Genomic DNA, 15,995 nt, shown 5'->3' on the forward strand with positions numbered 1-15,995 from the left:
TAGGCTTAGGAATTTGGTAAGTGTAATTAGAAATTCTTTTTCTATCCTGAGAGTACTTCATTTGTGAGCTAATTTAGAGAGCTGGTTTCCATGCCCAATTGAAGTCTTTTCTTTTTTCAGTTCTTTTTTTTAGGTCCTAAAAGTAAGTGGATAGTTTTGTACATACAAAAAGTATCTGTGCATTGATTAGATGAGTACTTATTGGAACTTTGTTCTTCTTCATGAGCTTAAGGCATATCAAATTTGCAAGACAAGAATAGCAGTAAGGACAATTAAAAAATGACTGTTTTGGGTACAGGAAAACAAAAGAAAATTAACTCAGAACGAACTGTGGGGGTTGACACTACAAAACCAAGTAAACTCAACTGGAATGGTTATTGAAACTTGGCCATGGGGGTTACCATGGCCAACAAGTTTCTATATGATTTGCTCTTCACCTAACCTCTTTGCTTATCATTCTCCCTCCTATTTTTGCCATACTGAGCATCTTTATATTTCCAGAACATACAAAAGCTTGTTTCTACCTTAGGTCATTACTGTTCTCTTGAGCTGGAATTTTCATTTTTCCATTCATCACTTGCTCAAAAGTCAACTTCTTAGAGAGGTCTACCCTGATTACTCCATCTAATAGTGCCACCTCCCTCTCACTGACCCCATGCCTCCAGCCCCCATCACATTACCCAGTTTTATTTTCTTTTTTTGTGTGTGTGCTGTTTTTAATGGAAATTATACCTTTATTTTTTAATATATTTTTATTATTTCAGAGTAGAAAGGAGAGGGAGAGGGTGAGAGAGATAGAAACACCAATGATGAGAGAGAATCATTGGTCAGCTGCCTCCTACACACCCCACACTGGGGATGGAGCCTGCAACCTGGGCATGTGCACTGATCAAGAATGGAACCGTGTCCTCATGGTTCATAGGTCAATGTTCTATCACTGAGCCACGCTGACCAGGCTATACCTTTAATTTTTGCTAGCTTATCTTCTGTTCCCTCACTGTTATAGCAGCTTGCTGAGAGCAGGGGCTTGGTCTCACTCACCCCTCTTTGACCAGTGCCCAGAAAAGCAGTAGTGACAGCAGCCAGTCAATAAGTAATGAATGTAAAGGGACCAGAATGGACTGATGAACAGGGGTAGATACAGAAGCAGAGCAACATTGAACAGAATGTTAAACTACAGTGGGAAGCCTGGGGAGGGTTGGGGGGGGGATTAAGAGACCAACTGAAGGACTTATATGCATGCATATAAGATTAACCAATGGACACAAGACACGGGGCGGGGGGGGGCGGGGGGTAGGGGCCGGGGGAATGTCAAGGGGGGGAAAAAAGGAGACATATGTAATACTCTTAGTAATACTTTAAGAAATAAAAATTATTAAAATATAAAAAAAATAAGTAATGAATGAATGAATGAATGAATGAATAGCTATGCAAAACCTTCTGCGATAATCAAATGGACATCAGTACATGTTGACTTTACCAGCATATTATCAATAAAGGAGTCTATCTATTAAAGGTACGATTTTTTTTCCTAGTAGCCAACTAATTCTACAATGGGGAAAAATCCTTAAGAAAATTAATTCAACAGACCATTTATCCTGAATTGTTCTAACTAAAGATCTTTTGTAGTTGTTAAATTGACTTTCAGATAAGTTTTAATGTGGTTTGGACATACTTGGACTAGTGGATCTTTAAGGTTCTATGATACTATGACTTTGTGCAAAATGCTGGGAGCAGTTAAAAAATATTACCAGAGCATTTATGACTCACACTACAGGAAGTCCAAGCTTCACAGTTTGCCTTTCATCCCTGCCACTAGCCTGATGAATGACTCTGGAAGATAAGGTTAACTTGACTATTTTCCTCATGTGTAAAGTGGGAATGAGAATTTTTGCAAGTATCCATTTAAATGCTTCATTAAGCAGTCCTCAAATTACTAATAAAGCTGTTTATTTAAGCAGTTTGTCAAATCATGTTAACTTGAATCTACTTTTCAATGTATTTTAGAAGCACTGGGTGGGAATGGAATGCTTTTGTAAAATAGAGCAAAATCCTTCTTCAGAAGTTGAAGGGGGGGGGTACTTTTAAGGGAGCAAGTAAGAAGGAATATATTTTTCAGATGAATAAGTTTATCTGGAAATTGTCTCTTTTGCTTCTCAAATATGAAACATACCCATATTCTATCCCTACTATGTATAAAATTTATCTTATTGGAATAAGGGCTGGAAAAGCAGCAGCAAGGTTTGGGGTTGCTAATTTGCATGTTTCTGAAGCTGCACTAACATACTTTGATTTTCTAATCGAACTCTAGTGAGTGAAATATGACATCAACACCTCTAAGGCAGAGGTGTTGTGGCTTTTTTCAGGAGATGCTGCAAAGACCAGTGTGAGCCAGGTATTGGGAAAATGCTTTTATACCAGAAAATCCGGACATTGGAACTATAAGCAGGCCTTGGGGGCTTTTATGAGTCTTTAAAACATTCTGTGCTATTTCACGGTCTTAGTAAAAAAAACATTAAATTTTTTAGCTTGCCTATGGCACTGTAATACTTCTAGTAATAATTACCAGTATATGGCCCAGATTTGTGGCTATCTCTTTCCAGCTAATGGATTAGTGAACCTTATTTTAAATCACTGCACAGTCCCTCATAAGAGTTTAATACTTTGCATATCTATTGCCAGAGAAACTTGCATTCAGAAGACAGCTTGATACCCATAGTGCTTCCAATTCTAGCTCTTTATTAAAATCACAAACACTGTATAAATTTTACATTTTGGGGCGTAAATTTTATCCCTGCAATCTATAAAATTTATCTGCTATATTTACATAGTAGAGAAACTGAAGTATTGATAGAAAGTATCAATAAATTCTACTTTCCACAGTTTATGTTTTTAAAGTGTTCAGGATCTATTTCAATTCCATTAGTATTTATTTAGTGCCCACTGAATACCAGACACAGTGATAATGTTATTTTAACCTGCTTATAAGCTGTACAGTTTCTCTGAATTGGAACCATGCTTTATTGATTTCACACTGAGCATAAAGTATATATTTTGAGTTTGTCTCCAGCTGGGTGTATGCCATTCAATATTCACTTTTAAGTTTTGTGGCTCTGAGTATCCTATTCATTATGATTAGTATGTTTCATCTGTTATTTTTACTTCCTCTTGTTTTCAATGATACTATTATTAATTATTCTTTTAATATGTATTTATAGTGAAAAATATGTCAAAAAAAACAAAATTCAACAGTTAAAAAATATTGTCATGATATATAAACCCAATAATTAGAAATGTTAGATGAAATTACATAAACTCCTATAGGTTTTTAAGAAAGAATATTGATCCTGGTCGTTATAGACTTTTGTATCCAGTGGGATAGAGGACTTCTAAGTCACAGTTGTGGTTGTTCCTAGAGATGACAATGATCCCAGTGAGAGGCAGCCATCCTTCCCTGGGGCATAAGGCCAAACTGCTCATTCGGAGGGTAGGCCATCATCTGGATGGACCATGGGTCTGAGGATGTCCTCCAATAGTCTCCAGAATTACAGTTATGGACAGAAGAAAGTTCCATACAGGATCCTGTGATTGGAAGCTCTCATTCTAGCCTCTCTCGGTACCAGAGACTTTGTTTTTATAAGTGAGGACATGAAGTCCCAGAGTAGTACCCGCACTTGTCAAAGGTTGCATTTGTAGTTACTGTCACAGTTGGATCAGAAGCCCAGGCTTTCTCATTTCTTATTGAGAGCTCTTTTTACCACATCATCCACATCTTATAATCAGTGCTGTCAAATAAAATGTGTGACAGAATTAAAATAAAATTCATTGATGTGAAATTGTTCATGAATAATTAATATAGTTTGGTCCACTATATGATACACATAAATAAGAATGGATCGCCTATATTGTGATACAGGGTGTATGCTAGTAAACATTATTTCAAATAGTTAATATAATATCACATATTATAACATGTAGATATTAATGTCATGATTCACTAGTATCTTGATTTGTAGAACTATTAGGTTCATGGTCTGCAATAACTGACACAGTGTTGAGAATCTCATCACGTGATATGCACGAGTGAGCATTATGTACCTGTACTGTGACAGGCAGTACTACAGCGTTGGTAGACATGGTATAGTAAAATCACTTCATTCATTATCCTTTTGTTCACAAGCTAACCAAGCATTTGAGTGTGAGCATTTGAATGAACAAGAACAGAGAAATGATCAGTGATCAGGAAGCCTCTGATACTTTTAGGAAGCTTCCCATATTGGAAGGTCAAGGGCCCAGGTCCTTCTGCCACAGTAGCTTAATAAGTATCTGCCATCAACAACAACTCTCTGAGTGTCCCTGGAGCCTAAAAGTCTCATACGCTGTCATGCCACATAAAAGAGACTAAATAATTATTTAGATGAATACATGTTCTGTTTTGGGCATCAGCCTCTCTCCATCACCCTCGTGTTGCCCCAAAGCCCACGCCCCAGGCATTGTAAGAGAAGACTGGGGATAATGCAGAGGGGGCAGTGGCAGTTGTGGAACCTGAGTCATTGGAGGACAGGGTTTAGAGGAGAAAGGAGCAGGCATAGGTGGTGGCTATATGAAAGGTTTAACTGTCAGAGAAGGATAATAGGAAGGTGTCCCAAGTTCACCTAGATCAGCAGTGCCCTTCATTTTCCCATCACTTATTCAACACTTGGCTTTCCTTGAACTTGACCTAACTCCTAGACTTTATCTCATTCCTTTCCAGAAAAAGGCTAAGGTACACCAGCTTTTTTACTCAGGGGTAGGAAGGGAGAACCGTGGCACAAGATATGCAAAAAGGACAGAGGAGCAAAGCTCAGAAGACCTGTCTACCAAGTCTGTGTAGAACTTGGGATGTCATATACCTGATTGTTTATTTTAAAAATGAAGATAGTGGATTAGATGCCATGTGACAAGTATTTCCCCATCCCCTCCAGTCAACCACAGGTCCTTGAGTGGGCATGTACAATAATGGGAAATTGCACCTTGCAGTATTTTGATCTATATAAAGCCACATGCACATACACAGAGTTTAGTAAGATTTATTATTAAAGTCTTGTCTTTAACTTTCTATATTAAGCCTAGTTTAAATCATGTGTTTTTAGCTAAATAGTGCTTTAGAGCTAGACATTGTGTGAGGAAATACACTTGTCTTTAAGAGCATTATGACATATTCAAATTAATTTCCTTTATTTTCCAACAGAAGTTACAATATCTTAAGAGAAGGAATTCAAAACTACTTTCAAATTTCCTATATAGTATTTTGCATTTATGAAAGATCAGTGTGATGGTTTGGGTGCCAGTTCTCAGTATCTGCATTTTAATTATTTCAGATATTAATCCTAGTGGAATGGAACATTGCAATTTATGTGAAACCTTTCTAATCGAAATTTCAGGCTTTGGGTTTTTTGCAAAACAAATTATTATTATTTGTAATAATACTAAATATAATTTGTATGGACACACAAACTCAACAGGTAACTGAAGCAATACAAGCTGTTCTCTTGGCGGAAGTTCAACAGCACATGAAGACCTTGAGAAAGACACCAGTCAACAGTGAACCAGGGTCCATGACTGAGAATGATAACTACCAGATGATGCAGATGCGGCCAAAGATGGAATGCACGGAGGAGCTAGAGTTACAGTGTATTACAGACAGTTTGTCTCTGCAAAGTAAGTGCAAAATTTATTGGCATGCTCTTTCATCAGGATTTTTTCTACTACTTAGAACTTCTTGAGAATATGAGTTCACAATATATCATTTCTGCAAAAACCAAGCCACGTGCCCTGTATCTGACCTGTTCTGCCATCAATTTCCTCTTTAATGGTCAGATTTTTAAAGAACTTCTAAATTCTATTATAATAAGTAAATATTTCTCCAAAACAAAAACCTATATCATTTATAAAAAATGTTTTGAAATTAAGTGATTAAAAATGAAAACAGGAGTAACAGTAATAGCTTAATGGGATATAGAGTATAAGAATACCTCATCATAATGGGTTCTAAGTTTGTTTTCATTTGATACCATGATAGTACCCATGTGCCAGATTTTTTCTTTTCTGGGAATAAGAGACATAATAGTAACTAAAATTAAACTGGTTTATAGTTAGACCACTTGATTTTATAACACGTTTTATCATTATAACTTATAATGATAATGTTTATGGTTTATGGCAAACAAGTGAATCTAAATTTCTGCTGTAAAACATTAACTAATTTTTCAGTCATTAGCTGTGACTTTAAAAAAAGAATTAAAAAACAGTTCAAAATAAGTGCAAATTTGATTTTCAAATTTACTAGTAAGCTTTTGATGAAAAATCGATTTATAATATGACCAAATGTATATTTTTGTCAAAAAAACATGTTACAAATTTACATGTTCCACGTTGTTTAAAATTGTTAGGTACTCAAAAAGAGATTTTCTTCTTATTTATTTGGGACCCTGAAAAATGTTGCTACAGTTAAAATATTTAAATCTTAGAAGAGATGTCATTCTTAAAAATGCATTACATTTTTTTCCTTCTTACTATTTTTATAAGATTACTGATTGGAGAGCACTATATAGTGAAAGAAGATACATAGTAGAAAAAAAAGGCTTCTTCAGTGAAGGCCAAAAATCAAAATAGAATATTTCCTGATACCAACACCGTTACTGAGGATGGAAAATCCAATAAGTAATTTGATAAATTTCAAGTCATTTGTTTGTTAGTTGTCCAGAAATTAGCTTAATTAACTGATAGATTCACCCAGTTGAAGGAGCTCCTTTTTGATTACATCACATAATTGTAATTGTGTGACACATTTCAAGCAAGAAGCATAAAAATTCCTTTTTAAATTCATTTTCAATTACTGCATTTGAGTTCTCAATTCATTTGAAGAGGCACCCATAGTGCCATTAATAGGTTTCTTCCAACTCTCCAAACACAGCTAATGTCATTCATCATGCATAAATGCTCCTCAGGAGGCGTTTCTGTGCCTTATTCCTCATCGTGAGAGTCTAACTCATCCATTGGCCCAAAGACCTGTTTTCTAGGTGAGAAATTCATGGCAGGCGATCAAGGTGAAACTTCTGATGAGTTTTGTTGTCACATGAGTTACTTATTACTTGAAGTTTCACTGAGGCCCTCTGTCCCCAGTTAATTATTGGGTATAAGAACTATTAACACGATACTATTTAATCTTACTATGACTAGAGACACCCAGAATTCATGTTAGATATTAACTATCTTTAAGTTATTTTGGAATGAGCCTTTGCTAATGTTAAAAGAAAATTTAGGGTTTGTGATAAGAATTGGAACACAAAAATATTACAATTTATATGTTGTAGTATATGTTGGTAGATGAAATTTAGAATATTTTAACTAAAAAAAAAAAAATACTCAAAAAATGCTGAGCATATATTTTTTGGGGGAAATGCTCCCTGTAGGAAAATATTAACTGCAATTACAAGTAAATCAGAAACACATAACGTGCATTGAAGAGGAAAATTTCCAAGTAATTTTTTCAAGTAAATTTCCAAGTTATATTTATATTAACACTGCCTATTCAGAGAAACTTAGAAAAATGACAGGAAAAATTTTAGACTTTTATTACAGTAGTATGTACTGCATTACTTGAAGGAATTTTAAAATATATATAAGTAAAAAAGCTATTTTATTTATTTCAAATGTCTTGATTCAAAGGTTATGGAGATGGTGTGGTACTCTTCATCAGTACAATTATTCCTCAAATTTTGTAGGCAGTTACTTGGGCAGAATGTCACTGCAACATCTATTATTTTACCAAATATTATTATAATAAATGGTTTATGTCATTTAATTTTATCGGGTTCTTGTTCACTTGTCATCTGTGAGCTCCCCTCCACACCCTTTTAAAATTATTTTTTCTTTTTAATTGAATTTTTTAATTCTTTCTTGGTTACTTGATGCATCCTCTTTGTTAATCATTTGGAAAGTAAGAGATGACGGTTTTATGATGCACAGATACTCAAAAACTCCTTTTATGCCAGGACATAGTATATTTGGTTTATTAGTATGATAGTAATATAGCAATAATAGATATGGAAAATAATAATAACAATTATCATATTCTTAGTACACTCCAACACAATTACAAATGTTCTCTCACTTTTTCCTTTGATTCATACATAATTCACATGAACCTTAAGTCTGTTTTCAACATTTTAGTCATCTGTGTAATCAATTTTATAGTTTTTAAATGTCCATGTTTATGGAAATGAAGTTTTAAAGAGCAGCTGGGGAAAAAAAACTCTCTGAGAAAGACAGATCCAGAGAAATTGCTCCTGTAATTTTCTTATTTGACACACTAATGATATATCTTCCTCATATACATGAAATGAATAATATTTGAAAATAAGACCATCACCATACCAGCTATCTTGAATGCCACCAGTGGTGTATATCTTGCACCTTGAAATATGCTTTCTTTTATTATACTTTTTTTCAATGAATAAAACTGGGATTTAAAAGAGGGTGAGTGTCTTGTCTACAGTCAAAATATTACTGAAAACATGGATGCATATTCTCTTAAACACTGTGTTCTTGTCCAGTAAACTGCATTTTCCACACTGGCAGCTTGAAGGAAATTTGCTCTAAATCAGCTCAATCTGAAAATTGAATAATTTATCGAGTGGTTTTCTTAGATTTTTATTCCTCTCTCATAAATCACACTTTCTATTACCAAAGAAAATGCAGAGTGTTCAATCGCTGCCCTCTCAGCCCTTATACTAAAGAAAATCACCAGATTTTTTTTAACTATTTGTACGTGAGATGCATCTAGAAAGCAGTGGAAATGAGTGAAATGAAATTGAAGCATAATGTGTTTGAACTTTATAATTCCATATCTTGTTTATTTCCAGTGTTTTCATTTCTTACGTTTCACAGCATGTATTTTATTTGAGGTTTTAATATTTGTCTATTGGTATTTTATGGGAGAGTGGTGGATTTTATCTGAGTTTACTTTTTTATAATGATTACATTACTATCTTCTTTAAATCTCTTTATTGAGAAATTATATAACTAACACTCACATTTGAGGCAAAGATTCATTGATTTAAAAATAGTAGTGTTTCCTATTATTAAAATACATTTGAAGGTTATTTTCCTTTATTTTTTTGAATGTTATTTGGATCAGTTTAAACAAGTGCTCTCTAAATTGTTCCATTAAATAAATTGGTTTAAATAGAAATGGAGGTTTTGCAGATAAAGCTGTCACTTGGAATTATTGGCTGAATTTAAATTCACATTAAACTGTAGTTGTGAAGACCATGCATCAAATATGGGTATTGCAAATAATCTTTATTAGATGTACCATTTTCAAAGACTTATCTACAAAATTAAATAATGAAAATGTGCTCTTTGTTTATAGTAAATCAAAGAAATAAACATTGATTCACCAGAAAAGTTTTGTGGTTCTTGGTGGCCGATAGCAGAGGGACTGGCTTGGGATGGTCTTCCTTTGCCTGCTGAATTTCTCAGAAGGAAAACTGTCTAGTTCTTAAAAAGCTTTGAAATACAATTGACAACGCTTTTTTCACTGCCTTTATTTATAGTAAATGCATCTTCCACCGCCCTCTCTGAGGTCTTCAGGCTAAATGAGAAGACCAAGACTTTCTTCTTTCTGGCCACAGAAGTCATTTAGAAAGGTCTGTGTGACATGAGTGAGCAAGGAGCAGAAAAGTAATGGTGGGGGGCACATCATAGAAGGCCTTGGTTGTCATAGTGAGGACCTAGGGTTTCTCTCTGAGATGGGAAACCATTTGAGCAGACAAATGGCACACATTTCAATGGAATCACATTGCCTGAGGTTCGGGGGCCAAGGACAGAAGCAGGGAGACCAGTTGGGAGCCGTTATACTAATCTTGAAGATGGCAGCCTGGCTCAAATATGGTAGCCTCGATGAAGATGATGAAAAGTGATCAGACTCCAAATGTATTTTGAAGGTAGAGCTGACAGTATTTGCTGATGGGATAAGTATGGAGGAGTGAGATGAAAATCTATACTTAGATTATTTCAAACAAAAAGTATTTGATACAGGATCGACCCTGTTGTTCTGGCTCAATTTGGTAGTGCAGTGCTGCTTATGCTATTCCAGGTATGCTGAAGGGAGAGTGGAAAACCCACTCCACACTCCCACCTGTCCCTGCTGTGTTCAGTTTCAACTGTCCCTGCGTAGATGACTTCTAGTATTAACTAACCCTCAGAAAATGGACAAGGGTTTCCTGCCAAGAAACTATGGATAGAAGACAATACCAATAATGCAAGCTTAAGCAAATAAGATGTAACTGACATTGGCAAACTTATACTAAGTTATGTCAGACGTGTGTGTGTGTCTGCGTGTGTGTGATACTCTTTTGAAATTTCTACTTTCATGTATATTTTATAATTAGACATAATTTTGCTATACAAATAGCATGTGAGTTGTTTGTAAACAAATGTATATATTGGTGGTGCGTGCTTCAGAGCTCCGCCTTGTTTTTTCTGCAAGAAAGTATCCCAACCACAGCCTTTGGGTGGATTGAGCTAAGTAGGCAGATGTGATAAGCTTATGTGGGGTTGGTAACTGAATAGTCCATATTGCACACTGTTCTATCCCTAAAACTTTTTATGAAGTCTTTATGCATAACTCCTCCGTATCACTTGTCTCTGCCTCTCTGTACTGACCCAAGAGTCGGGGATACCACAGAGAATGAATCGGCAATCTTCAGTGGAAGACACAAACTAGTATCAGGTAACCATAGAAGCGTGTCAGACAGCCCAGAAGAGGCTGCAGGAGCACTTCAAAGAGGCACCTAACTCAGTTTTTGGAATCAAGGAGGCTTCTTGGGAAGAAGAGATGCCTAATCAAAATCCTGAACTATGAATACGATTTAGCCACACAAAAAGTTGGAGAGGGTGAAGGTAGCAACTTGTGAAGACCAGAGAAGCCATCTACGCTCTTTTCCTCCTCCCAAGAATGATCTGATTAACACATGCATGAAAGGGAACTTGGACATTAGAGAGAAATCTATGACTTGAATTTCTTCTCCGGGACACATCTGTGTCCTCTTTGAACCTCACTGTGCCGGTGCTGCTCTTTTCCTAACTCTCAGCCTTCCAGAATAATGGTAACAATAATGGAAATGACAGTAAGAGCTTACACTGATATGGCTTAGTATGTTCTAAGTGCCTTACTTAACTTAAAGCATTTGATCCAAGCAACAATTCTGTGGAGAGAGGTAATATTGTCATGCCCATTTTATTGATGAGAAAATAGATAAAAGAAGTGAAGAAACTTGCACAGAGCCTTACTACCAACAGAGCCAGGAGTTAAACCCAGGAAGTCTGGTTTCAGTATCTGGATTCTTTGTAACTATCTGGCATTGCATCCCAGTTAACCAATTAACCTTCACTACTTCTTAATTCAGCAAATATTTGCCAGTGCCTCCTCTATGATAGTTGAGATAGATATTACCCATGTTGTAGATTATAAGGCAGCACAAACTGAGATATTTGGCATAACCACACAGGAAAGATTGTCTTAAAGAAGTTAGTCAGCAAATATTAAATACCTAATTTCTACTAAACTTTGGTGTGACACTATAAGCTATTCCACTCAAAATGTACTTAATACTAAAGATTTTTATTTGGAATATAAATTTAGATAATTACAAGTTTCAGTGGTTAAAAGATAGAATGTTTTATGACTGGGAGCTGGAAATGCCAAGTGGTAGATGGTAGAAATGAAAAAGACTTGGCATACATATTAGTTGCAGGAGTTAATGGTTAGCAGTGAGCAAGGAAGAAACGAGGAAATTTAAATTTTTAGTTTTTGCATTAATTTGAATCATGTACTAGACCAGTGGTTCTCAACCTGTGGGTCGCGACCCCTTTGGAGGTCAAACGACCCTTTCACAGGGTTCGCCTAAGACCATCGGAAAACACATATATAATTACATATTGTTTTTGTGATTAATCACTATGCTTTAATTATGTTCAATTTGTAACAATGAAATTGGGGGTCACCACAACATGAGGAACTGTATTAAAGGGTCGCGGCATTAGGAAGGTTGAGAACCACTGTACTAGACAGTCTTACTCAAATATCAAGTTATTCATATTAGGTGAAGACAAATTTATGTTTGGTAAGCAAATAAATTATTGAGCACCTAGAATACATTGCATACATTTCAAAAAACACTGTTGTCATTTGAGTTTAATATACGTCCTATTTTATTTTTAGCTCCTCATAAAATTGATGGAGAAATCTCATCATTTCCCTTATCCCCCATATAAATTCTTCTCAACTTCTCCACTGCCTCTGCCCTCTCTGTATCATCTTAAAGATCACATTGCCTTAGAGAGACTGATAGAGGTCATTGCTCTTTTTCCAAAAGTAGTTTCACCTTTCACAGAGATTGAGATTGATGATTTTCATCTTGGCATATGAAGAACTCGAGTATTTCATCGTCTTTTTTCCTCACGAACAATCAGCATGCCAACCTGGCCCGACTGCACAGAGACCACAGCATCAAGGGATTGAGTTAAATATTTCCTTGGTAACAGTTGTGCAGGCACCACGTATTGATTATCGTCTGCATATCCATTTAAATGTATTGACAAAGAAAAAGTGATCTAGATTCTGTTGCTGAAATCGATGTGTTTTGCGCTATTGTTCTCCCACACTGAGACTGGCCTCCCAATACTGACCCCTCAAGGACAAGGGTCGGGTCTATTTATCTTTTTTCCTCCCGTCACCTAGGATGATCCTTCACCCTGTAGCTGGTAATAAGTGTTTATTGAGTGGATGGATGAATGGAAGGACCGGGGGATGGCTTGCACTAAAGATTCAGTTAACTCCTAATTAGTAAGAGAAAGAGGAGACAAGGAAAATCAGCTGATTGCTTTTCTTTAGCAGCCAGATATCGTCTGGAATATAAACTAAAATTATGCTTCCTAAGCATCCTCACCCGAGGATCATGTGGTACATACACAGCAGGCTCACAAAAAAAATTAAACATAGACACATGAATGAATCTCGTTTGTAACCATCCAGAACACGGCTCTTTACTGATGGCTGATTATGTGGCTCTTCCCTCCTCATTTTGTCATGGTCTGGTTTCAGTCTGTGTTTAGAGAGCCCAAGCCTTGCCTTAAACTTGTCTTTGCATTCTTATTCAGCTATAGCTTCTCAAGGAAATATTTAAGGAGCTGCTACTTCAAACACTATCTCCTCAGCATCTGGACTTCTGGCTCATTCCTGATCTCTTGCTGCCAGGACCCCTTAGTCTGCAAACCTGGGCCCTCTTTCCAACCCGGCTCACCTGGGTCAACCTCCTCCCCATGGACTCCTTGCCTACTTCTGAGCCTGGGACTTTGTGTGATACTAGTTCCTCCCTAAAATGCAATTCCATTAGCTGGTATGGATATGCATCCTCATTCTGGAAACAATTTCAGTATGACTAAATTCCTTGGGTGGAAAAGCAGGGATTCAGTCAGCTTTATATTCTCTGCAGATGGCACTGTGTCTGGCACATGGAAAGGCAATTGCTAGAGAAATGGTGGCTAAAGGAAAAGTTACCCAGTTGCCCCCTTGGTATTGCAATGTCTCATTCCATCAGAGTGCCATTCACCTTGCTGGCAGGAGCCTTATTTTTTCCATTTTAACTCCTCAAAATATTGGCCCAATTTTTAGTCTTAGAACAATTTGAATAACTTCAAAGCAGCTGTTATTAAGGGCCTACTATGTATAAGGATCAATGCAATGTGGGGAAATTTTTTATTACATCACGTTCTATACTTCTTTCACATCCTTCTAAAATAGTATGTATCATCGGGCATGCTAATTGTTTGTTTATTTGCCTTTTCTCACCACGTCTCTGAACTCCTTCAGGGCAAAAATGGGAACATATTAATCTTATGCTCCTAGCAGCTAATGAACCACGTGGCTCATGATGGGTGCTCATGAAATGTCTGCTGCCTGGTAAGCGGATGGATGATAAATGATGGTGACAGACATGCATCAAAGAATTCTGATCTCAGGCAGAAGGAAAGAAATGCTAAGTAACATGTTAATGATCTGTAGGTAGGAAGAGAATAAAATAAGATTATTATAGGGATGTTGGTTTTCTTCTAAAGTGTTCATCCAAAGGCAGTACTTCAAATTTATCTGTTTAGTTCAGGAGCAATTTATCTGTATAGAGAGCCACCAGGAAAAAATAATGCTGATATTTTAAGGCAAAAAAAAAGCAAGCAAAGTACTTGATTTTCAATCCCTGTGAATAAGTTATAAGAAATGAAGACCGTTCAAAGAAGAGTTGTTAGTTTAGTTTTTTCTTTTACCTGTTACTGGTGAACATGGGTCCTTTATTTATATCTGTGCAGGAGCCCCCAGCCAGGCAGTCCTGCTAAGCTGGGACAATGTAAGAGCACACCTTAATAGCTGACTAAACATAAGCATGGTAATTGTGAACACTCTACCAGCTTCTTAGGTTTCTTGTCATACAAATGAGGTCGGTCTTGACATTTCAGAAAAATTAAGTGTAGTGCTTCTCAACTCTTCTCAATCTCAGCACTGACTTCATAGTCACTATTTATCATCCTAAAATAAAATTCTGTAGTAATACAACTTATCTACACACATAATTTACATAAAATTGAAAGGGAAAAACAAAGAGTAAGTAATTTATAATATGTGTCTCAGGAGATAAAAGCTTGGACATGACTGTACTAAAGGATTTAATAAAATGCTGACAGGGACACATCCCATTGTGAGAGGACAACAGTTACCAATGCATATTCCTGTGTGTGTGTGTGTGTGTGGGGGGGGGGGGGGGGGGCTGTTTGTGACACAGGTGTCCAGATGGATTTTCATGGCAAAATTCTAGACAACAGCAGCAGCAAACTATGGCCATTCCTTAATATACAGGGTTAGTGGTCTTTCTAGAAAATTCAGGGTATCTTAAACACCTTGAACTATTCTTAGTCAGATTCTGGGCTCAGGGAATTACAAACAGAGCTTTCGCTTCCACAGTTGGCCAGTGGAATATTTGGAAACCATGTGAACTATTAGGACAATTATTCATTGTCAAGGACTGTGCTGAGCATTACAGGACATCTGGCAATTCTGTTCTAAATGCCAATAAGTGTCTCCAGTATCACTGGGGAACCAAATGTCCCTTGCCTCAGCAGTTTCCAACGCCTTCCCCTAGGGGGCAGTACCAACCCTGCTGAGAAGCACTTATTTCAGGAAAGGGATTGTGTATGTTCTGAGGCCTTTATTTGTTTCTGTCCCTCTCCCCTTTTAAAAGTGCACACGGGGAAATGAAACCAAATTAGTAACCTTCAGCCAACTCAGGAAGGTCCTTCCCTAACACCCTGTGTTGGTTCCATCTGTGTTGATTATACTTTGATTGCAGTATTTCCCAGGCCGTGCAGTAAATCATCGGATCGCAGTTCTGTCTCCTCCATTAAAAAAACAGCTTCTTGTCCTATTTTCTCCCTTTCGTCTTTGGCCAGGGCCTAACGTAGAGTCAATGTTGTTGGCTGATTAAATAAACAACAGTGCGTGAACCACTAATTCCTCTCCCCAGAAGCCATCAAGGAAAACTCCAAAATTTACAAATTGAAATGAAATTATTTTACAAAACAGAACAAATACAGCACATCTTATCATTTAAAAATTAAATGGTGACCTATTTCCTAATCTGTGAAATGAGGAAACTGGGAATGAGAAAAAAGGGTGGGAAGTGTTACACAAGTAGGTTCATTAAATAATTGGGAACAGAACAAAACCTTTGGCTTAGCACATACTAATTTCTGATACATTTTATCCCCAACGGTCAGTAGCCTACTAGTACTTAAAGTATATTAAAGTCATTTTTGAGAAGTTCAGAATACCCTTTGACATACATAAGGTACACCTCTCAGTGTGTCTGCACCAGAGAGGGAATAACCAACCTGACAGATCA

The 15,995-nt window shown here is 36.6% G+C and overlaps 1 protein-coding gene across 4 annotated transcripts in view; it reads left to right on the forward strand.

Moving 5' to 3' along the window:
* WDR72 (WD repeat domain 72) overlaps nucleotides 1–15,995 on the forward strand; it is a 305,723-nt gene that overhangs the window by 120,966 nt on the left and 168,762 nt on the right. For all 4 annotated transcript variants that reach the window (XR_011472409.1, XM_070422447.1, XM_070422455.1 and 1 more), the window contains one exon: nucleotides 5,505–5,700. Coding sequence is in view for 3 of the 4 variants with exons in the window: in XM_070422447.1 (XP_070278548.1) it covers nucleotides 5,505–5,700 (196 nt within the window). In the remaining variant the exon portion in view is untranslated. The remainder of the gene's footprint in view (nucleotides 1–5,504; nucleotides 5,701–15,995) is intronic.

The sequence above is a fragment of the Myotis yumanensis genome, unplaced genomic scaffold (genome assembly GCF_028538775.1).
Source record: "Myotis yumanensis isolate MYYU_CA2020_CCGP unplaced genomic scaffold, mMyoYum1.0.hap1 SCAF_1, whole genome shotgun sequence".
Classification (NCBI taxonomy): domain Eukaryota; kingdom Metazoa; phylum Chordata; class Mammalia; order Chiroptera; family Vespertilionidae; genus Myotis; species Myotis yumanensis.